This window comes from Chiloscyllium punctatum, chromosome 2, assembly GCF_047496795.1.
Source record: "Chiloscyllium punctatum isolate Juve2018m chromosome 2, sChiPun1.3, whole genome shotgun sequence".
In the NCBI taxonomy this organism is placed as follows: domain Eukaryota; kingdom Metazoa; phylum Chordata; class Chondrichthyes; order Orectolobiformes; family Hemiscylliidae; genus Chiloscyllium; species Chiloscyllium punctatum.
The window spans coordinates 7,342,872-7,365,718 of NC_092740.1; the positions used below are offsets into that span (position 1 = coordinate 7,342,872).

The following is a 22,847-nucleotide window of genomic DNA, read 5'->3' on the forward strand; positions in this document are numbered from 1 at the left end:
GAACCACCAAATGACTATTTTATTGAACTGAAACAAGCATGGTGCACGTTCTTTTCTGTCTGCAAAGATGAGACTCTGTGAATTAAAATTTAGTGTAAAGACCACATTTTCATTTCATTTATTTGTAGACTGTAAACTTTTTTAAAAAAGCAAGACACTGCTATAGGCCAAAGAGACTGTGCAAAGAGATGGCTGTTTTATGAAAACCATATGAGTTGTACGCAATGCTGTATTCCCCTGAAACTGAAAGCAAAAAGCTCTCACCATGGAGCTGATCAGTAATGAACTGTTTGGTATCAACGTTCTGATTGAAGTCTGGCTCGTATGGGCCTACTGCAGCAGGGAATAGCCTAGTCTGCAAAGAGAAAGCAACAAAAGAAACCTTCTTCTGTGTTGAGGAATTCTCAAGCAGTGAACGAAAGGGAATATCAGTATCCAAACAACTTTGTGTCAAAAGCAAAAATGTAAAAAGGAATTGAAAGGAAGAGAAAGAAAGAAACTCATCGAATCCATGGTTCGGACTGGTGCTATTGAACTGTTTCCCTGATCTTGTTTCTTTTCCCATTCTTAATATTCATGACTTGTCTACCCATATGTGAAGGGGCAAATGTAAGAAGGCAATGAGCTTAAGTTGTAGATTTAAAGTTAGTGAATTATATTTCCGAATTGCTTAGGAACAGGGCCAGGCCATACAGCCTCTTGAGCTTGTTCTGCCATTCAATGAAATCATGTTGGGCTGATCTGTGGCCTAACTCTGTGTACCTGTTTTGGCCCATATCTTTCAATACCTTTGCTTCACAAAGGTTATGTGTCTCAGATTTAAAATTGACAACTGATCGAGCATCCTCTGCCATGTGTGGAAGAGAGTTCCAAACATATACCACCCTTTGTATGCAGAAATGCTTCCTAACATCTCCCCTGAACACAGTGACACAGTGGTTAGCACTGCTGCCTCATAGTGCCTGGGTTTTGGGTTCAATCCCACCCTTGGGTGACTGTGTTCATTCTCCCCAAGTCTGCATGGATTTCTTCTGGGTGCTCCAGTTTCCTCTCTCAGTCTAAAAATGTACAAGTTACGCAGATTGATTGTGGGAAATGGAGGGATAGTGTAAGGGGATAAGTCTGGATGAGATGCTCTTTGGAGGGTTGGTTTGGACATAATGGGCTGAATGGCCTACTTCCATACTGTAGGGATTCTATGAATGATCTGGCCCTCATTCTCAGACAATACCTCTGAGTTCTAGAATCCCCAAACAGTGGAAATAGTTTATCTTTATCAATGCTGTCTTTTCCTCTTAATACATTGAACACTTAAACAGTGCTTGGGAGCCTCCTGTGAAGCGCTTCTGTGCTGTTTCCTCCAGCATTTATAGTGGCCTGTCTCTGCCGCTTCCGGTTGTCAGTTCCAGCTGTCCATTGTAGTGGCCGGTACATTGAGTCCAGGTCGATGTGTTTGTTGATAGAGTCTGTGGATGAACAAACACATCGACCTGGACCCAATATACCGGCCACTACAGCGGACAGCTGGAACTGACAACTGGAAGCGGCAGAGACAGGCCACTATAAATGCCAGAGGAAACTGCACAGAAGCGCTTCACAGGAGGCTCCCAAGCACTGAGGATGTCACCTAGACAGGGGATGAAATGTTTGCAAGACAAATTCCCAGCTCGGCGAACAGAACCACAACAACGAGCACCCGAGCTACAAATCTTCTCCCAAACTTTGCACACTTAAACTTCAAATTGTACAGAAAACAGGTCTAATTTGTATAATTTCTCCTCATAATTCCTGAAGTCTATGTATCATTCTTGTAAACCAACATTGTACTCCCTCCAAGGCCTATATACCCTTCTTAAGGTGTGGTGTCCAGATCCAATCTCAGTACTCCAAGTGGGGTCTAACTCGGGACTTTGTATAATTGCAGCATAATTTCTGCATCCTTATACTATAATTCTATTAGCTTTCTTGATTATTTTCTGCACTTGTTCATAGCATTTAAAGAGTTATGTACTGAAGCCCAAATTCTCTGGACATCCAGTATAGTTAACATCATACCATCTAGAAAATACCCTGATCTATCCCTTTTTGGCCCAAAATGGATACGCCCCCACGCACACACTTGCTTACGTTAAACTACTAAACTGCACTTTCCACAGTTTTGCCCATTCACTTAGTCTATCAAGACCCATTTGCAATTTTCTGCTTTCATCAATACTTTGTACAATGCCATCTAACTTTATACAATCAACAAATTTGGATATATTATGACTTTCTATGCCATTATCGAAGTGGTTAATAAATAATGGGGCAGCACAGTGGCTCAGTGGTTAGCACTGCTGCCTCACAGCACCAGGGTCCCAGGTTCGATTCCAACCTTGGGCGACTGTCTGTGTCATTCTCACTGTGTCTGCGTGGGTATCCTCCGGGTGCTCCGGTTTCCTCCCACAGTCCAAATATGTGCAGGCCGTCCTAAATTGCCCATAGTGTTAGGTGTATTAGTCAGTGGGTCTGGGAGGGTCGGTGTGAACTTGTTGGGCTGAAGGGCCTGTTTCCACACTGTAGGGAATCTAGGAATCTAGAATGTGAATAATTAAGGCCCTAATATCATTTCATGTGGAACCCATTATGGACCAGGCCAGACCCTCAAAACCTTTCAAGAAAGTAGCCCAGACCCTAATGTTGCTAGTTGCTATAAGCAGGATATTCCAGGAGTGATGCTGCTGGTCGAACTACTTAGTTTTGAAAAACAAACACAATTTATTTACAAGATTACCGAATGAAACAGAAACAAAAGAGAACAGAATTACAGAATACTGGATTAGTGGTGCTGGAAGAGCACAGCAGTTCAGGCAGCATCCAACGAGCAGCAAAATCGACGTTTCGGGCAAAAGCCCTTCATCAGGAATAAAGGCAGTGAGCCTGAAGCATGGAGAGATAAGCTAGAGGAGGGTGGGGGTGGGGAGAGAGTAGCATAGAGTACAATGGGTGAGTGGGGGAGGAGATGAAGGTGATAGGTCAAGGAAGAGAGGGTGGAGTGGATAGGTGGAAAAGAAGATAGGCAGGTCGGACAAGTCAAGGAGACAGTAACTGAGCTGGAAGTTTGAAACTAGGATGAGGTGGGGGAAGGGGAAATGAGGAAGCTGTTGAAGTCCACATTGATGCCCTGGGGTTGAAGTGTTCCGAGGCGGAAGATGAGGCGTTCTTCCTCCAGGCGTCTAGTGGTGAGGGAGCGGCGGTGAAGGAGGCCCAGGACCTCCATGTCCTCGGCAGAGTGGGAGGGGGAGTTGAAATGTTGGGCCACGGGGCGGTTTGGTTGATTGGTGCGGGTGTCTCGGAGATGTTCCCTAAAGCGCTCTGCTAGGAGGCGCCCAGTCTCCCCAATGTAGAGGAGACCACATCGGGAGCAACGGATACAATAAATGATATTGGTGGATGTGCAGGTGAAACTTTGATGGATGTGGAAGGCTCCTTTAGGGCCTTGGATAGAGGTGAGGGAGGAGGTATGGGCACAGGTTTTACAGTTCCTGCGGTGGCAGGGGAAAGTGCCAGAATGGGAGGGTGGGTCGTAGGGGGGTGTGGACCTGACCAGGTAGTCACGGAGGGAACGGTTTTTGCGGAAGGCGGAAAGGGGTGGGGAGGGAAATATATCCCTGGTGGTGGGGTCTTTTTGGAGGTGGCGGAAATGTCGGTGGATGATTTGGTTTATGCGAAGGTTGGTAGGATGGAAGGTGAGCACCAGGGGCGTTCTGTCCTTGTTACAGTTGGAGGGGTGGGGTCTGAGGGCGGAGGTGCGGGATGTGGACAAGATGCGTTGGAGGGCATCTTTAACCACGTGGGAAGGGAAATTGTGGTCTCTAAAGAAGGAGGCCATCTGGTGTGTTCTGTGGTGGAACTGGTCCTCCTGGGAGCAGATACGGCGGAGGCGGAGAAATTGGGAATACGGGATGGCATTTTTGCAAGAGATAGGGTGGGAAATAACCTACCCAAAAACCCAACAGACTATACTAACTTGACGACGCTATTCCAAATACTTCCAAACGCCCGTTGGCAAAAAAGGTAAAATCAAACACAGAACATTACAGGAGAGCGATGTCAGAGAGAGAGAATCAGCATGAACCTGCTTCTTTCGTGTAACTTTTCCTTGAACCAGCAGCCTCAAACTGTCTGCCAAAACCAAATCAAACCAGAGAAAAGCTGAGCTGGGAGACCTAGCCACTCCCCTTCATTGTACAAGTGTTTTTTTTAAAAAGCTTGAAAGCCTTTTGCCTGAGACAGTTTCTGCTAGCTATAATCAAACTGCCCCTAAACCCTTTGAACCCAGACTTTTCAGAAATTGTGTCTTTTATGACCTCCATGAATTAAAAAAAAGGACAAAATAACTTTCTTAAAGGACCAGCATCATTACACACCACTGATCACATCCTGCCAATTTAAATCCCTAATCATCATCCCTATCTTTTGTCACCTGTTACAAAGTTGAAGACTTGTTCTGTACCTTTAAGAGAGAGAGAGAAAGAACTAAGAGATTACAAGCACCTGTGCATATGACTAGATGGGAGTCCCAGAGTGTACTGGAAAATCGAAAATATATACTATTTGGCTGTGAAATGGATACCTGAGTTTTGGTTGTTGTTTTGACAACAACTTGAATGTAACCAATCAGTTTAAATTATGCCACAGGATAATAAAACCCAATCGAGTCTGAATTTATTGTTTGCTAAAATTGAATCAATGAGACAATCCAATGTTGGGGGAGGTGGGGCTAAAAGACCATGGCTATTTTGAAAATTGGTCAGACAGCAACAACAGTGGAGAGAGACAGAGAAACTGCCGGAGAGCTAATTGTCTATCTAACATCGTGCTCTTAAAGAAATCAGAAAAAAAACCCCTCTTTATCAAAGGTACCTGTTCATGTAAAGCCTTAATTAGTTCTTAATTAGTTTCTCTTTCATTGGAGACCATGTTAAAACTCTGCTTAAGGTTGGCAATTATAGAATTTAACCTGGACAATTCAGTTTAATGCCACTTAAACAATAAACTAAATAAGATCTGTACAAAATTAAAATGTAGGCTTTCTTGCTGAATAGCTGCACACAGGCCTGTAGAGGAAAGATCACTGGTGAGCCTTTAAAAATGTGGTTGAGCCTAGGACACTATATGCTTATTAAAATGGTCATTATAATGTTGCTGTTTTAGACAATTTGCTGCACCACTCTCTAAAAGTAATTAATTGGCTGTGAGGTACTTTGTCAAAGAGTGTGTTGCTGGAAAAGCACAGCTGGTCAGGCAGCACCCGAGGAGCAGGAGAATCAACATTTCGGGCATAAGCCCTTCATCCGGAAAGTGCTTTGTGCCATTGTGAGGTTAACAAAGGCTCAATGGAAACAGGTTATTTCTTGTAAGATCAATGTCATGTTGTGAATTTTATTTCCCAATATTCAACTATCTGTTCCAAACCACGCTGGGTCAATTTGATACCAACAGAAAATAAAGCTGCTATTTCAGTGATGAACAAAGATGAAAAACACATGGCAAGTGTGATCGCGATTTCAGTGATTCTTCAATTCAGTTCAATGGCTCTCAACAGCAACAGTGCTTCCAACATAAGGAAATACCTTTTGTACTCTGATGAGTTTAGCAACCTTGTTTCTTATTTCTTTGGCTGCTATAATATAAATAATTGGACTGAATAAAGGGCTTAAAATAACATATACAAGAGCAGAAGCTTTATGAATAATTGGGAGGCTGTGACTGACATAGAATAATGCAGAATAAAAGACCAGGGAGGGGAAAAATAAGCTGAGCACCAACAGATGACCTACACAGGTGGCAAAATCCTTTCGCTGTTCAGAAGAGGCAACTTTTACTATTTTACATATTTTAATGTAAAACCAGAGAATAGTAAGAAAACTTGAAAAGACAAATATCACATTTAAAACTAAATTGATAAATTTAGCAGAGATTGCATCTGCGCAGATCAGGCTCATTACCGACAGCAATTCACAAAAGGAATTGTCAACTTCATTTGGACCACAAAATGGAAAGATAGAAGTTAAAACTATTGGAGGCAAGAAAGAGGCCATTCCTAATACCCAGGTAAGACCTGCCAATTTGACGAAAAAAGCATCTCTTCTGAGGGATAAATAATGTTTGGGGTTGCATATTGCAACTGAACGGTCATAAGCCATCACAGTGAGCAGCAATATCTTCGCTGTTGATATACTGTGGAAGAAATACATTTGGATAAAACAATTACTCCACAGAATAACTTTAATGTTGAATATAAGCCTCACCAACATTTCAGGAATGACTGAACTTGTTAACACCATATCCATTGCTGCCAAATTAGCAACAAGAAAATACATTGGTATGTGCAACCGCTTGTCTGTTGTAACCATGTACAATACAGAAACGTTCCCAAGAACTATTAATATATATACAATAAGAAACAGGGATAACAAGCGTGATTGTAGGTCTTGATGTCCTGGAAATCCAACAAGAATGAATCCTGTGATTGGATATCGTCTTTGATCTGATTCAGCCATTAACCAGTTTCCTCCTATTGAATTAATAATTGTGAGTCAGCAAAGTGGCACAACAACCTCATGGTATCTAATACAAACTAGCAGAGACCCACAAAATATCTGTGATCAAATTAGTACCTTCACTGCAACAATACTTATTTAAAGGACATCTGATTTCTCTTTTACCAAATTATAGTCATAGAGATGTACAGCACGGAAACAGACCCTTCGGTCCAACCTGTCCATGCCAACCAGATATCCCAACCCAATCTCGTCCCACCTGCCAGCATATGGCCCATATCCTTCTAAACCCTTCCTATTCATATACCCATCCAAATACATTTTAAATGCTGCAATTGTACCAGCCTCCACCACTTCCTCTGGCAGCTCATTCCATACACGTACTACCCTCTGCGTGAAAAAGTTGCCCCTTAGGTCTCTTTTATATCTTTCCCCTCTCACCCTAAACCTATGCCCTCTAGTTCTGGTCACCCCCACCCCAGAGAAAAGACTTTGTCTATTTATCCTATCCATGCCCCTCATAATTATGTAAACCTCTATAAGGTCACCACATATGCTCATAAAAATATAACTGATCTTAAATTCTTTAGCTATGTCAAAATTACATCAGATTTCCCTAATAAATACTCCTGAAAGTTGGTCATGTATAAAAACAGTCAAGGAATTTGTTTTTAAATTCACTCATGGGATGTAGGTTTCTCTGGCTAGGCTAGCATTTATTCCCAATCCCTCATCACCTAGAAAGCAGCTAAAAGTCAACAACATTTCTATGGGTCTGGCGTCACATGTAGGCCAGACGAGGTAAAGACGACAGATTTAATTCCTTAAAGAACATTAGTGAACCAGATGGGTATTCTCCCCCTAATAATAGTTTCAGAGTCAACAATGGACCCTTAATTCCAGGTTCTTTGTTGAATTCAAATTCCACCACCTACTATAGAAGGATTTCAATGCAGGTCCTCCAGACTTTAGCTGAATTTCTGGATTAACAGTCTAGCAGTAATACCATTTGGCCATCACCTCCCTGAGGGATACAGATGATGTTAAGAGAAAGGCCTTGTTAACTATTTAGAGTGATGGAATATGTAAGTCTAGTTAGGATCTTTTCTTCTGAGTATTTTTTCATCTGTTCACAGATTATGGCCATCACTGGCTGGGCCAGTATTCATTGCCATCCCCATGCCCCAGTGAGCTGTCTTGAATTGTTGCAGTCTTTGGGGTGTAAGGTTACCCAGAGCAGTGGTTTCCAAGTGGTGTTTTGTGTAAAATGTTGTACAAAATAAATACAAAAATGAAAAGAAATGTAAAACGTTGTTTGATCATAAACAATTTTGTTTCCAACAGAAGTTACAACTTATAAAACTCATGAAGATTAATTATCAAATTAAAAGTGAGTCAGTTAGGCCCCTGAACTGAGTGCTGTGTAGAACAGAAAGCCGTGAGTAGTTAGAAATAGTTCAGTTGAATAAATTTTGCAAACATGTCTGTGCTCACAGTTGAAGACTGTACTTTTTCCAGTGACTATGAAACATTAATCTATTTGATCCTTCTTTAGCTTGTTGCATGCATAATGTTGCAAACCGCTCCACTAAGACTGTAACCACAGTAAATGCAAGTAAATGTGACATTGTGACATTCAGCTGAAAGAAGTGGATGAGCCACAGAGTTATTTGTCTCATTGAAGTGGACAAAGTTAAAAATCACACAACACCAGGTTATAGTCCAACAGGTTTATTTGGAAGTACAAGCTTTTGGAGTACTCCTCCTTTATCAGGTAGCTAGTGTGACAGGATCATAGGACACAGAATTTATAGTAAAAGATCAAAGTGTCATACGACTGATGTATTGAACAAACCTAGATTGCTGCTAAGTCTTTAATCACTTAGAATGGGGATGCAGGTTTTGATTGATTAATATGTAAATCCCAGAACTTCTTTCAAGCCCCGAGATAACTTGGTTTCATCAGTATGAAACAAAAGGTGGTATCTCAGCTCAGACAATGCACTAAAGGTGTAAGGTTAGAGTCTGTATGTATCCCAACCTTAAGTCAGACTAATTCTAGTTCCAAAGTAGGAATTTATAAAATGTCACACTGACTGCCTACAAGTTATGCGCTTTTTGAACAGAGTAGGATATATCTGCAAATACAAATTTACAAATTCACCCCAAAGGCTTGTGTGAGTGTGTGTGTGTGTGTACTTGATAGAGTGGGTGCGCGAATGTGATGAAGTACAGGCTTGTGAGTGTGTGAGGCAGGCTGTGTGTTTAAGAGAGGGTCGTGTGACAGTGCGTGTGTGAGTGCGTGTGCGCTTGTGTGTGAGTGAGAATGTGTAGTGTAGTGGGATCACCTGGAGTGTGACATGAACCCAAGATCCCGGTTGAGGCTGTCCTCATGGGTACCAAACTTGGCTATCAGCCTCTGCTCGGCAACTCTGTGTTGTTGCGTTTCCTGAAGTCCACCTTGGAGAATGTTCAACTGAAAATCCGAGGCCGAACATCCTTGACACACAATCTGTAGGCAGTCAGTCAATGTGATATTTTATAAATTCCTATTTTGGAAATAGAACCAGTCTGATTCAAGATTAGGATACAGACAGATTCTAACCTCACACCTTTAGTGCATTGTCTGCGCTGAGAGGTCACTTTCTTTTATATTTTATTAAACAATTCACAGTTTACAAAACAATTAACATTTACAGCTGTACACAAAGAAACAGCAATTTTACAAGGGAGAGGAATGACAAAGCCAAGCCCCAAACCCTGACATTCAACTGGTTTTTAGGGAGGTGAGGACAAACCTAAAATGTCACTTTCTTTTATACAGATAAAATCTTAAATTATCTTGGGACTGTGATTTCAATGATTTACGTATTAATCAATCAAAATCTGCTCGCCTGTTCTAAGTGGTTAAAGATGTAACAGCAATCTAGTTTGTTCAATACATTGCATTAGTTGGATGACATTTCGATCTTTTACTATAAATTCTGTGTCCTGTGATCCTGTCCCACTAGCTACCTAATGAAGGAACAGTGCTCCAAAAGCTAGTGCTTCCAAATAAACCTGCTGGACTATAATCTGGTGTTGTGTAATTTTTAACTTTGTACACCCTAGTCCAACACCAGCATCTCCACATCATTGAAGTGTGCTATGTTACTGAAAAGATCGGAAACCACTGACCCACAATGCTGCAAGGATGAGATCTGCAGGATTTTTATCCAATGTCATTGAAGGAATGGTAATATTTTTTTTATTTCAAAAATATACTTTATTCATAAATTGATTTGATGGTCTGTACATTTGATCATGCCATACATATGTCCACATTTACAAACAGATTCGAATTTATCCTTGTCATTTACAATCCTGTGCATTTTTCAATCTTGTACATATACATATATTTGGCTGAGGCATCAGCAGAGCCCAAAAAAACGTCCGCATGGGCCCCCTGTTCTTCTTTAGGCAGGCCGATCTTACACGGTGGTCTTTCCCCACCGCGCCTTGGCGGCAGCTGCCCCAAGCTTCAGCGCGTCCCTCAACACGTAGTCTTGGACCTTGGAATGTGCCAGTCTGCAACACTCGGTCGGGGTCAACTCCTTCAGCTGGAAGATCAACAGGTTTCGGACCGCCCAGAGAGCGTCCTTCGCCGAGTTGATGATCCTCCAGGCGCAGTTAATGTTCGTCTCGGTGTGAGTCCCGGGGAACAGGCCGTAGAGCACGGAGTCCCGCGTCACGGCGCTGCTCGGGACGAACCTCGACAAGCACCACTGCATTCCTCTCCAGACTTCCTCTGCATAGGCACATTCCAGAAGGAGGTGTGTGACAGTCTCGTCCCCCCCGCAGCCACTTCGAGGGCAGCGTGCGGTGCGGCAGAGAGTCCGGGCGTGCATAAAGGATCTCACAGGCAGAGCCCTTCTCACCACCAGCCAAGCCACGTCTTGGTGCTTGTTGGAAAGTTCTGGTGATGAGGCATTCTGCCAAATGGCTTTGACAATCTGCTCAGGGAACCGCTCGACAGGATCCGCCCTCTCCTTTTCCCGAAGGGTCTCAAGGACGCTACGTGCTGACCACTTCCTGATGGACTTGTGGTCAAAGGTGTTTTTCCTCATAAATTTCTCCACGAAGGACAGGTGATACGGAACGGTCCAACTACTCGGAGTGTTCCGCGGCAGCGAGGCCAGGCCCATCCTTCGCAACACCGGGGACAGGTAGAACCTCAGTACGTAGTGACACTTGGTGTTTGCGTACCGGGGATCCACGCACAGCTTGATGCAGCCACACACAAAGGTGGCCATCAGGGTGAGGGTGGCATTGGGCGTGTTTTTTCCCCCATTGCACCGGTCTTTGTACATAGAGTCTCTTCGGACCCGGTCCATCTTTGATCTCCAAATGAATTGGAAGATGGCCCGGGTGACTGCGGCGGCACAGGTCCTGGGGATAGGCCAGACCTGTGCCACATATAGCAATACTGAGAGTACCTCACACCTGATGACCAGGTTTATTCCCGCGATGGAGAGCGACCGTTGCCCCCATCTGCCTAGTTTCTGTCTCATCTTCCTGATCCGCTCCTCCCAGGTCTTGGTGCACGCCCCAGCCCCCCCGAACCAAATACCCAGCACCTTCAGGTGGTCAGTCCTGATGGTGAAGGGGATAGAGGATTGGTCGGCCCAGTTCCCGAAGAGCATGGCCTCGCTCTTGCCTCGGTTTACCTTGGCCCCGGAGGCCCGTTCGAACTGGTCACAGATGCACACGAGTCTGTGCACGGACAGCGGATCCGAGCAGAAAACAGCGACGTCATCCATGTACAGGGAGGCCTTAACCTGCAGGCCCCCGCTGCCAGGAATAGTCACCCCTCTCAGGCTCGCATCCTTCCTGATGGATTCGGCAAATGGCTCTATGCAACACACAAACAAGGCAGGAGAGAGAGGGCAGCCCTGCCTGACTCCAGATCTTACAGGGAAGCTATCTGATTCCCACCCATTGATTGAGACTGCACTGACAATGTTGGTGTAGAGCAGTCTGATCCAATTTCCGATTCCCTCCCCAAAGCCCATTTTGGAGAGGACATCCCTCATATATGTATGCGATATCCTGTCAAAGGCTTTCTCCTGGTCCAGGCTGATGAGGCAGGTGTCCACCCCTCTGTCCTGCACGTAGGCGATCGTATCCCTGAGGAGTGCGAGACTCTCAGAGATCTTCCTGCCCGGTACAGCACAGGTTTGGTCCGGGTGGATCACCGATCCCAGAGCAGACCTGACCCGGTTGGCGATGACCTTTGACAAGATTTTGTAGTCTGCATTTAACAGTGAGATCGGTCTCCAATTTCTAATTTCCTCCCTCTCCCCCTTCCGCTTGTAGACGAGGGTGATGATGCCTTTCCTCATGGATTCACTCATGGTACCTGCCCGAAGCATACTGACATACACCTCCAGCAGGTCCTGGCCGATCAAGTCCCAAAGAGCGGAATAAACCTCGACCGGTAAGCCGTCGCTTCCGGGAGTTTTATTCTTTTCGAAGGACTCGAGGGCCTTGGTCAGTTCATCCAGAGATAGCGGCTGGTCCAGCCTCTCTCGTGTTCCGTCATCTAGGACCTCCGTGATAGAGGACAGGAACGACTGGGAGGCCACGCTGTCGGTTGGCTTCGAGTCATACAGGCTGGTGTAGAAGGATTCGCTGATCCTCATGACGTCAGCCTGAGATGACGTTACCGAGCCATCTTCTTTCTTCAGGCTGCTGAGCACGGAGCTCTCTTTGTGCACCTTCTGGAAGAAGAAACGTGAGCACGTCTCGTCCTGCTCCACCGAGCGGACCCTGGACCGGAAGATTATCCTGGAGGCCTCCGAGGCAAAGAGCGAGGCTTGCTGGCCCTTCACCTCCTTGAGGTCCTCCGTGACATCGACCCCCATCGTCTGCAGCAGGAGCAGGTTCTGCATACTTTCCTGGAGCTGGGACAGTTTTCCCCGCCTCTCTCTCGCCTCCTGGACACCTTTGAGGATAAAGAACCTCTTGATGTTCCCTTTTACCGTTTCCCACCAGTCCGCTGGAGACTCAAAGAGGGGCTTCACGGTTCTCCAACCTGCGTAATCCCTCTTGAGCTCTTCGATGTTTCCCGGGGTCAACAGCTTAGTGTTCAGTTTCCACGTTCCCTTGCCCACCCGCTGTTCGTCCTGTAGGTGACAGTCGGCCAGCAGGAGGCAGTGGTCAGAGAAGAACACCGGCTTGACGTCGGTGGATCTGACCGAGAGCGTTCGGGACACAAACAGGTAATCTATCCTTGAGCGGGTAGACCCGTCTGCCCGTGACCAGGTGTATCTACGCTGCGCTCCATCTGCAGGGGTGCTGAAGAAGTCGTGCAGCTTGGCGTCTTTGACCGTTTCCATCAGGGCCCTGGACGTAGCGTCCGGTTTACTGTCCCCCCCCGCCGGATCGTCCATCTGCATCAATGATGCAGTTGAAGTCTCCGGCCAGAATGACCGGCCTGGACGTAGCCAGCAGCAGTGGAAGCTGTTGCAGGACGGCCAACCGTTCACTCTTACCCACTGGGGCGTACACGTTGATTAGTCTCACGGGAGCGTTTCTGTATTTAACATCCGCGACGAGGAGGCGCCCGCCCACCACCTCCTTAACCTCGGAGATGGTGAAGTTGCCTCCCCGCAACAGGATACCCAGGCCGGAGGCGCGGCTATCGTTGCCCCCCGACCACACTGACGGCCCGTGGGCCCACAAGCTCGACCATCTCCTGTAACTGCTGAGGTGCGGTATCCCACACTCCTGCAGGAACAGGATATCGGCTTTGACGTTGGCCAGGAAGGCCAGCGTTGAAACACATCGCGTAGCCGCTTTAATGCTACGCACATTTATGCTGGCAATTTTAAACCCCATTTTAACAGTTTACGGGGTTCCCAGTGTCCATTTGCTTCTGGTCTTGCTCCAGTGGGGTAGCTGCGTGCATCCCCGTGGTGACGGCAAACTGCTGGACCTTCCCAGGGCTGAGGTAGTTGTCCGGCTCCACGCTGGAGTAATTTCCCCGCTCTGGTGTCATCGTGTCAGACCCAGGGTCCGCATCGCCCCGTTCTCCATCTGACAGCAGGGCTGTCACTGGGACGCTGCTCCCAGTTCCCTGGATCTGTGGGCCGGTGGGTACCCCTTGGTTCTCACCGGGTAGGGGGAGGCCTTCACCCATCCCCTCAGAGGGATCGTCTTTCCCTTCTTGGGCGGTGTTGCCCTCCTTTCTCCCCACGGCGCTCTGCCTCTTCCTCCGGAGGCGACCCTTCTTGCGCCCGTCCTCACCCTCGGAGGAGCTGCCTGTATCCTCCTCTTGGAGGTGTCTCTTCCCCCTTCGCTTGGTGGCTTTGGGGCCCTCGAGAGGTTTCCTTTTCCTGTTTATAACGATAATCCACTGCTCTGCCTCCTTTGATCCCTCCTCTTCCATTTCCTCCGTCTGTCTTGAAGAAGCTTGGGTCGGCTGCTGCATCTCCCTGCTGTCTGCCGCCTGCTCCCCTACAACCTTCCCTTCCTTCTGGGTGCCTCCAGACACCGTTCCTTTGCTGATTCGCGGTACCTCGTTGGACTTTGTCGGTCCGCGGCTCGTGTTGCCACCTCCGGCCATCTATGCGTAGGTGGCGGCTCCTCGTCTTGGGCAGGCCTTGTACATGTGGCCCGCCTCCCCGCACAGGTTGCAGCTCTTTTCCTCCCGGCAGTCCTTAGTCAAGTGACCCTCCTGTTTGCAGTTCCTGCAGATGGTCTCTTTGCAATCCACCGCCACGTGTCCCGACTTCCCGCAGGTTCGGCACACTTTGGGCTGCCCTGCATATGTCAGGTAGCCTCTGCTCCCTCCGATTGCAAAGCTCGAGGGTGGGTGGAGGATGTTCCCACTGTCATCGGCCCTCAGAGTTACCTTGACCTGCCTCTTACTGGTCCAGATCCCAAAGGGGTCGATCACATCAGTGGCTTCTCCCTCAACTTGGACGTACCTTCCCAGGAAGGTCAGGACATCAGCCACTGGAACGTAGGGGTTGTACATATGGATTGTAACAACCTGATTCCTCTGTGCAGGAAGCACACACAATGGGGTCATGGACAAGATGGAAAACAGCGGCTCCCCTTCCTTCTCCTTGAAGACCTTCAGGAGCTGTTAACACTGCTTCACGCTTCTGAAGGTCACATCGAAGTAGCCTGCCCCAGGGAAATCCTGCAGGCAGTACACATCTGCGGCTGCAAGGCCACAACACTCCAGCAGAACTTTCTTCAGAAACACTGTCCGATCCACTGGTGTGTGCTCCTCCACCTTCTTCACAGTCACCCTGACTGTGTTCCGAATGCCCTGGCCCGGGCGGCGAGTGGCTGCTGAGGCCATAGCTCAGAGGTTGGCTGGTCCCTGAATTAGCGTTAGGCCGAAGCCAGCATGAAGATCCACCAAGAGCAGGTCAGCACAACCAAACGATCCTCCAACGTCCAATCACGATCCAGCGATGGTCTCCAGCAGCTCCGACGACTCGCAACACGACCCCCGCAGTACTTCCCCCGCCAGCACGCTTCTGCTGCGTCGAACCTCCAACACTCGAGCAGAATCTCTTCCTCTGGTCCTCAGGAACGACACATATTCCGAGCCAAAAGGCCGAGAAAGCCCACAGCATCCGCAACACTCAAGCAGAACTTGAAGGAATGGTAATATGATTCAACACCAAGGTGGTGAATGGCTTGGAGGGGAACTTTCAAGGGGTGGTGTTCCACTGTATCTGCTGCCTTGTCATTCTAAGTGGATGTGGGTTTGGAACATGCTACTGAAGGAGTTCAGTCACACTGCCGACTTGTGTCTTGTAGATGGTACACAGGTTTTACAGAGACAAGAAATTAGCTACTAGCTGCACAATTCCTAGTAGCTGCACTTACAACCACAATATTTATATAGTCAATCCAGTTTAGTTTCTGGTCAATGGTAATCCTCAGGATGATGATAGTGGGGATTCAATTATGGTAATTAACTGATGATTATAATTGTTAGTTAACCAAGACTGTACAGTGTCAGGCCCATTGAAGTTCCACTGTGTGGAAACTCCAGATGTTTAATTTTAATTCAATTCTCATCATTTCAGATTTGACTCCAAAAACCAAGCATTCATTTGGATTACTAATCCAGTGTCAAAACCACAATGTCACTGCCTATCCTATTGTAAAGCATATATCTTTCTGACCATTTGTGCCCAAGCCTCAGTCAATTAACTGTGTGATCAAGTTGCATTATCACTACAACCAATTGAATTTCTAAAAGACACCGAGGTGCGACTTAATGACATGCATCCTCTGGTCTTCTTTCCCAAGTACAGGAAAATTCAAGTGGCTGACATCAACCACAGGCTGCCGATTAAAATAAAAAACACAGAAAATTGTTTTGGAAAGTCCTCTCATTTAAAGCTGCCTAACTATTTTCCATAACTTATAGCTATTGCCTTCAGATGGTCTGTACAATTACAAAAACAGTAGTATGGATGTAGGGTGTAAGTTGAATAAGGAGTTGAAATTGGCCTGTCGCAAAGATGTTACTACATTTGTTATGGGGGATTTCAACATGCAGATAGACTGGGAGAATCAGGATGGTATTGGACCTCAAGAAAGAGACTTTGTGGAGTGCCTCCGAGATGGATTCTTGGAACAGCAATGCTGGAGCCTACCAGGGAGAAGGCAATTCTGGATCTGGTATTGTGCAATGAACCAGAATTGATCAGGGACCTCGAAGTGAAGGAGCCATTAGGAGGTAGTGACCATAATACAATAAGCTTCAATCTGCAATTTGAAAGGGAGAGGGTACAATCGGTAGTGACAATATTTCAGTTGAATAAAGGGAAGTATGGAGCTATGAGGGAGGAGCTGGCCAAAGTTCAATGGTGAAATAGTTTAGCAGGGATGACAGTGGAGGAATAATGGCACTTCTGGGTATTTCTGGGTATAATGCAGAAGATGCAGGATCAGTTCATTCCAAAAAGGAAGAAAGGTCCTATGAGGAGGCAGGGGTGGCCGAGGCTGACGAGGGAAGTTAAGAAACATATAAAGTCAAAAGAGAAAAAGTATAACATAGCAAAGATGAGTGGGAAACTGGAGGACTGGGAACTTTTAAAGAACAACAGAGGATTACTAAGAAGGAAATATGCAGAGAAAAAACGAGGTACGAAGGTAAACTGGCCAAAAATATAAAGGAGAATAGTAAAAGCTTTTCTAGGTATGTGAAAGGCAAAAGAATGGTTAAAACTAAAATTGGGCCCTTGAAGACAGAAACAGGGGAATATATTACGGGGAACAAAGAAATGGCAGAAGAATTGAATTGGTACTTCAGATCTGTGTTCACTGGGGAAGACACAAGCAATCTCCCAGAGATAACAATGGCTGAAGGACCTGAACTGAAGGGAATTTATATTTGCCAGGAATTGGTGTTGGAGAGACTGTTAGGACTGAAGGCTGATAAGTCCCCAGGGCCTGATGTTCTACATCCCAGGGTACTGAAGGAGGTGGCTCTAGAAATTGTGGATGCATTGGCGATTATTTTCCAGAGTTCGATAGATTCAGGATCAGTTCCTGAGGATTGGAGGGTGGCTAATGTTGGACCACTTTTCAAGAAAGGTGGGAGAGAGAAAGTAGGAAATTATAGACCAGTTAGTCTGACCTCAGTGGTGGGAAAGATGCTGGAGTCAATTATAAAGGATGAAACTATGACACATCTGGATAGCAGTAACAGGATAGGTCAGAGTCAGCATGGATATATGAAGGGAGAATCATGCTTGACTAGTCTTCTGGAATTTTTTGAGGATGTAACTCTGAAGATGGACAAGGGAGATCCAGTGGATGTAGTGTACCTGGACTTTCAGAAAGCCTTTGATGAAGTCCCACATAGGAGGTTAGTGAGCAAAATTAGGACGCATGGTATTGGGGGCAAAGTACTGACTTGGATTGAAAATTGGTTGGCTGACAGGAAACAAAGAGTAGTGATAAATGGCTCCCTTTCGGAATGGCAGGCGGTGACCAGTGGGGTACCGCAGGGATCAGTGCTGGGACCGCAGCTTTTTACAATATATATTAATGATATAGAAGATGGTATTAATAATAACATTAGCAAATTTGCTGATGATACAAAGCTGGGGGTGAAACGTGAGGAGGATGCTAGGAGATTACAGGGTGACCTGGACAGGTTAGGTGAGTGGACAGATGCATGGCAGATGCAGTTTAATGTGGATAAATGTATGGTTCTCCACTTTGGTGGCAAGAACAGGAAGGCAGATTAATACCTAAATGGAGTCAAGTTAGGTAAAGGGGCAGTACAAAGAGATCTGGGTGTTCTTGTACACCAGTCAATGAAGGCAAGCATGCAGGTACAGCAGGTAGTGAAGAAAGCTAATAGCATGCTGGCTTTCATAACAAGAGGGATTGAGTATAGAAGCAAAGAGGTTCTTCTGCAGCTGTACAGGGGCCCAGTGAGACCACACCTGGAATATTGTGTGCAGTTCTGGTCTCCAAATTTGAGGAAAGACATTCTGGCTATTGAGGGAGTGCAGCGTAGGTTCATGAGGTCAATTCCTGGAATGGCGGGACTATCTTATGTTGAAAGATTGGAGCGACTGGGCTTGTATACCCTTGAGTTTAGAAGACTGAGAGGGGATCTGATTGAGACGTACAAGATTATTAAAGGATTGGACACTCTGGAGGCAGGAAACATGTTTCCGCAGATGGGTGATTCCTGAACCAGAGGACATAGCTTAAAAATAAGGGGTCGGCCACTTAGGACAGAGATGAGGAGAAACTTCTTCATCCAGAGAGTGGTGGGTGTGTGGAATGCTCTGCCCCAGAAGGCAGTGGAGGCCCAGTCTCTGGATTTGTTTAAGAAAGAGTTGAATAGAGCTCTCAAGGATAGGGGAATCAAGGGTTATGGAGATAAGGCAGGAACAGGATACTGATTGAGGATGATCAGCCATGATCATAATAAATGGTAGTGCAGGCTCGAAGGGCAGAATGGCCTACTCCTGCACCTATTGTCTATAAAATAAAATCTGAAAGAACCGTGGATGCTGTAAATCAGAAGCAAAAACAGAAGATGCTGGAAAAACTCAACAGGTCTGATAGCATCTGTCAAGAGAAATCAAAGTTAATGTTTGGGTCCAGTGACCCTTCCTCAGAACTGATGGTAGCTCGGAAAATGGCAGAAGATAGGGTGGGGGAGGGGGTAAGGAGTGAACGATAGGTAGAGATAGAGTGCAAAGAGAGAGGAGAACAGTTAGACAGACAGAGGTAATGATAACAATCTGGCTGGGAGGGTGAATAGTTGTTAATGGAGACTGTTAGTGGCTAACAATTGGTAATGTGTAATGGTGATAACAAAGCCTGGCGTGCGGGGTATGGGGCTAGGACATGGGGGAGTTCAGACTCTAAAATTATTGAACTTGGTATTGGGTCTGGAGAGCTGCAGGGTCCCCACTTGGAAAATAAGTTGTCGTTCTTCCATCTTGCACAGAGCTTCGCTGCAGCAGCACAGCAAGCCTGAGACAGAGATGTTGGCCAAGGGTAGCATGTTAAAGTGGCAGGGTACTGGAAGCTCAGGGTCTTTTTTGAGGGCAGAAAGTAAATGTTCTGCAAAGCGGTCACCCAGTCTATGCTCCATTTCCCCAGTGTAGAGGCTGTACTATGTCTGTACTATTGCTCTTAACTAATTTTGAGTTCTTAACTGTCGCAGAGCAATGTATCCAAAATTATTGCAACTGATTACTTGGTGTGCTGTTTATTTCAGTTTCATATTCCCAAGTTACATCAAGTCACATTTCACAGGTTTTATTTCCCATCACCAAATCAGCAGAGGTGACAGGTGGATGATCTTATCTACCCAAGATTGTAATCACCTGAGATCTTCAATGATCAGCAGACACAAGTATTTTTAAATCCTGCCTGCTGATCCAGTATGTCATCATCCAAACAGGTTGATTAAACTTGAACACCTATCTGCAGTTGCAAAAAGTTAATTTTGCATACTCGATTGAACACAGGTCCAGCTACTGAAAAATATAAAACATTTTGAAATAATACAAGGTATAACTACACATATTATCAATGAAAGCAGTACAATAGATTTAATTGTTTGTAGCTGACCAGTTGAAGAACTTTTTAGACAACGGAAGAATAGTCAAGGTGAAAAAGCTTGGCAACATTCAGGACAAAGCAGTTTGCTTGGTTAGCACTCAATTCCTTCTTCATAATCGACAATTCCGTGATAGTCACTTTTTCTCTCTGTTCATGGTAATTCTGTAGGCCCTTGTCACTCCCCTTTCCTTCCAGTTTTTGATGGAGTACCTCCACTCCTTCTCTGATCTAGCTTGATCTTTCCTGATTTTTACTTTCTCTTGTTGCCAACATTAGACTCTCATTCCTCCTACCATATAGCGCTCCAAATCCCAATTCTTGCTCGTGGGACTTCATAAATTTTCTCTTCTTCACTTTAGCTCTGCTCTTAATTGGTGATGTCCACTAATATCATTTATTGTATCCGTTGCTCCCGATGCGGTCTCCTCTACATTGGGGAGACTGGGCGCCTCCTAGCAGAGTGCTTTAGGGAACATCTCCGGGATACCCGCACCAATCAACCACACCGCCCCATGGCCCAACATTTCAACTCCCCCTCCCACTCTGCCGAGGACATGGAGGTCCTGGGCCTCCTTCAGCGCCACTCCCTCACCACCAGACGCCTGGAGGAAGAAAGCCTCATCTTCCGCCTCGGAACACTTCAACCCCAGGGCATCAATGTGGACTTCAACAGTTTCCTCATTTCTGGATTAGTGGTGCTGGAAGAGCACAGCAGTTCAGGCAGCAACCAAGTAGCTTCGAAATCGATGTTTCAGGCAAAAGCCCTTCATCAGGAATAAAGGCAGTGAGCCTGAAGCGTGGAGAGATAAGCTAGAGGAGGGTGGGGGTGGGGAGAAAGTAGCAGAGAATACAATGGGTCAGTGGGGGAGAGGATGAAGGTGATAGGTCAAGGAGGAGAGGGTGGAGTGGATAGGTGGAAAAGAAGATAGGCAGGTAGGACAAGTCATGGAGACAGTTACTAAGCTGGAAGTTTGGAACTAGGGTGAGGTGGGGGAAGGGGAAATGAGGAAACTGTTGAAGTACACGTTGATGCCTTGGGGTTGAAGTGTTCCGAGGCGGAAGATGAGGTGTTCTTCCTCCAAGCGTCTGGTGGTGAGGGAGCGGCGGTGAAGGAAGCCCAGGACCTCCATGTCCTCGGCAGAGTGGGAGGGGGAGTTGAAATGTTGGGCCATGGGGCGGTGTGGTTGATTAGTGCGGGTGTCCCGGAGATGTTCCCTAAAGCGCTCTGCTAGGAGGCGCCCAGACTCCACAATGTAGAGGAGACCGCATCGGGAGCAACGGATACAATAAATGATATTAGTGGATGTGCAATTAAAACTTTGGTGGATGTGGAAGGCTCCTTTAGGGCCTTGGATAGAGGTGAGGGAGGAGGTGTGGGCGCAGGTTTTACAGTTCCTGCGGTGGCAGGGGAAAGTGCCAGGATTGGAGGGTGGGTTGTTTGGGGGCGTGGACCTGACCAGGTAGTCGTGGAGGGAACGGTCTTTGCGGAAGGCAGAAAGGGGTGGAGAGGGCAATATATCCCTGGTGGTGGGGTCTGTTTGGAGGTGGCGGAAATGTCGGTGGATGATTTGGTTTATGCGAAGGTTGGTAGGGTGGAAGGTGAGCACCAGGGACGTTCTGTCCTTGTTACGGTTGGAGGGGTGGGGTCTGAGGGCGGAGGTGTGGGATGTAGACGAGATGCGTTGGAGGGCACCTTTAACCACGTGGGAAGGGAAATTTTGGTCTCGAAAGAAGGATGCCATCTGGTGTGTTCTGTGGTGGAACTGGTCCTCCTGGGAGCAGATACGGCGGAGGCAGAGGAATTGGGAATACGGGATGGCATTTTTGCAAGAGGTAGGATGGGAAGAGGTGTAATCCAGGTAGCTGTGGGAGTTGGTGGGTTTGTAAAAAATGTCAAGGTCAAGTCGGTCGTCATTAATGGAGATGGAGAGGTCCAGGAAGGGGAGGCCCCGTGGCCCAACATTTCAACTCCCCCTCCCACTCTGCCGAGGACATGGAGGTCCTGAACTGCTGTGCTCTTCCAGCACCACTAATCCAGAATCTGGTTTCCAGCATCTGCAGTCATTGTTTTTACCGAGTTTCCTCATTTCCCCTTCCCCCACCTCACCCTAGTTCTAAACTTCCAGCTCAGTAACTGTCCCCATGACTTGGCCGGCCTTGTCCGACCTGCCTATCTCCTTTTCCACCTATCCACTCCACCCTCTCCTCCCTGACCTATCACCTTCATCCCCTCCCCCACTCACCCATTGTACTCTATGCTACTCTCTCCCCACCCCCACCCTCCTCTAGCTTATCTCTCCATGCTTCAGGCTCACTGCCTTTATTCCTGATGAAGGGCTTTTGCCCGAAACGTCGATTTCGAAGCTACTTGGATGCTGCCTGAACTGCTGTGCTCTTCCAGCACCACTAATCCAATATCTTAATTGGTGATGTACCTTGTTGTTTATTTATGGTTATGTCACTCCATCTTCCTCAGCCGCCTGTACCATCTCCTGAAATGCACTTCAGAAATTCACCAAAGATCTTTATACTGCACCTTCCAAAGCCACGACCACTTTCGTCCAGAAGTATGAGGGCAGCAGATATGTAGGAATACCACCACCTGCAAGTTCTCGTCCAAGACACACAACACCCCTGATTTGGAAATATATCACTGTTCTGTCACATTTTCTTGATCAAAATCTCTAACTCCATTTCGAACAGCATGTCCCCACTCCACATAAACTGCAGTTGTTCAAAAAGGCAGCTGACTACTAATTCTAAAAGGCTGAAGAGGAATCACTAGATACAAAACATTAACTCAGCTTTCTCTCCACAGATACTGCCAGACCTGCTGAGTTTTCAGCAATTTCTTGTTTTTATTCTCAAGGGCCATTAGGGATAGGCAACAAGTGATGGCCTGGCCAGCAAAGCCCACAAACCATGAATTATAAAAGCCCTAGTAGACACAGTCTCCACTCCAAACCAACTCCACATTACGCATGAATTAGGAGCAGAAATATGCCATTAAGCCTATGATATTCAATAAATCAAATCTTCCCTTTGGCCCAGCTCCCATAGCATCTCTTCTGATGCTTTTCCCCAATCTTACCACTATTTTTCTCTGCCTTCACCAACTGCCCCAAATCCTGAACAGCAACACCCTTCTCTCTTTCTCCCAATGTTCCCTTCCCTCAATGACCCTTCTCA

General features: G+C 46.4%; 1 protein-coding gene across 1 annotated transcript in view; it reads right to left on the reverse strand.

Annotated features, from left to right (window-relative positions):
• Window positions 1-5,570: 5,570 nt before the first annotated feature.
• The window catches only part of LOC140493677 (olfactory receptor 11H4-like), a 31,877-nt gene continuing 14,600 nt past the window's right edge, over window positions 5,571-22,847 (reverse strand). The window contains exons 2-3 of the mRNA XM_072592409.1: window positions 19,421-19,570; window positions 5,571-6,559 (exon numbers count right to left, since the gene is read on the reverse strand). Coding sequence (XP_072448510.1) covers window positions 5,571-6,545 — 975 coding nt within the window. The 5' untranslated portion in view covers window positions 6,546-6,559; window positions 19,421-19,570. The remainder of the gene's footprint in view (window positions 6,560-19,420; window positions 19,571-22,847) is intronic.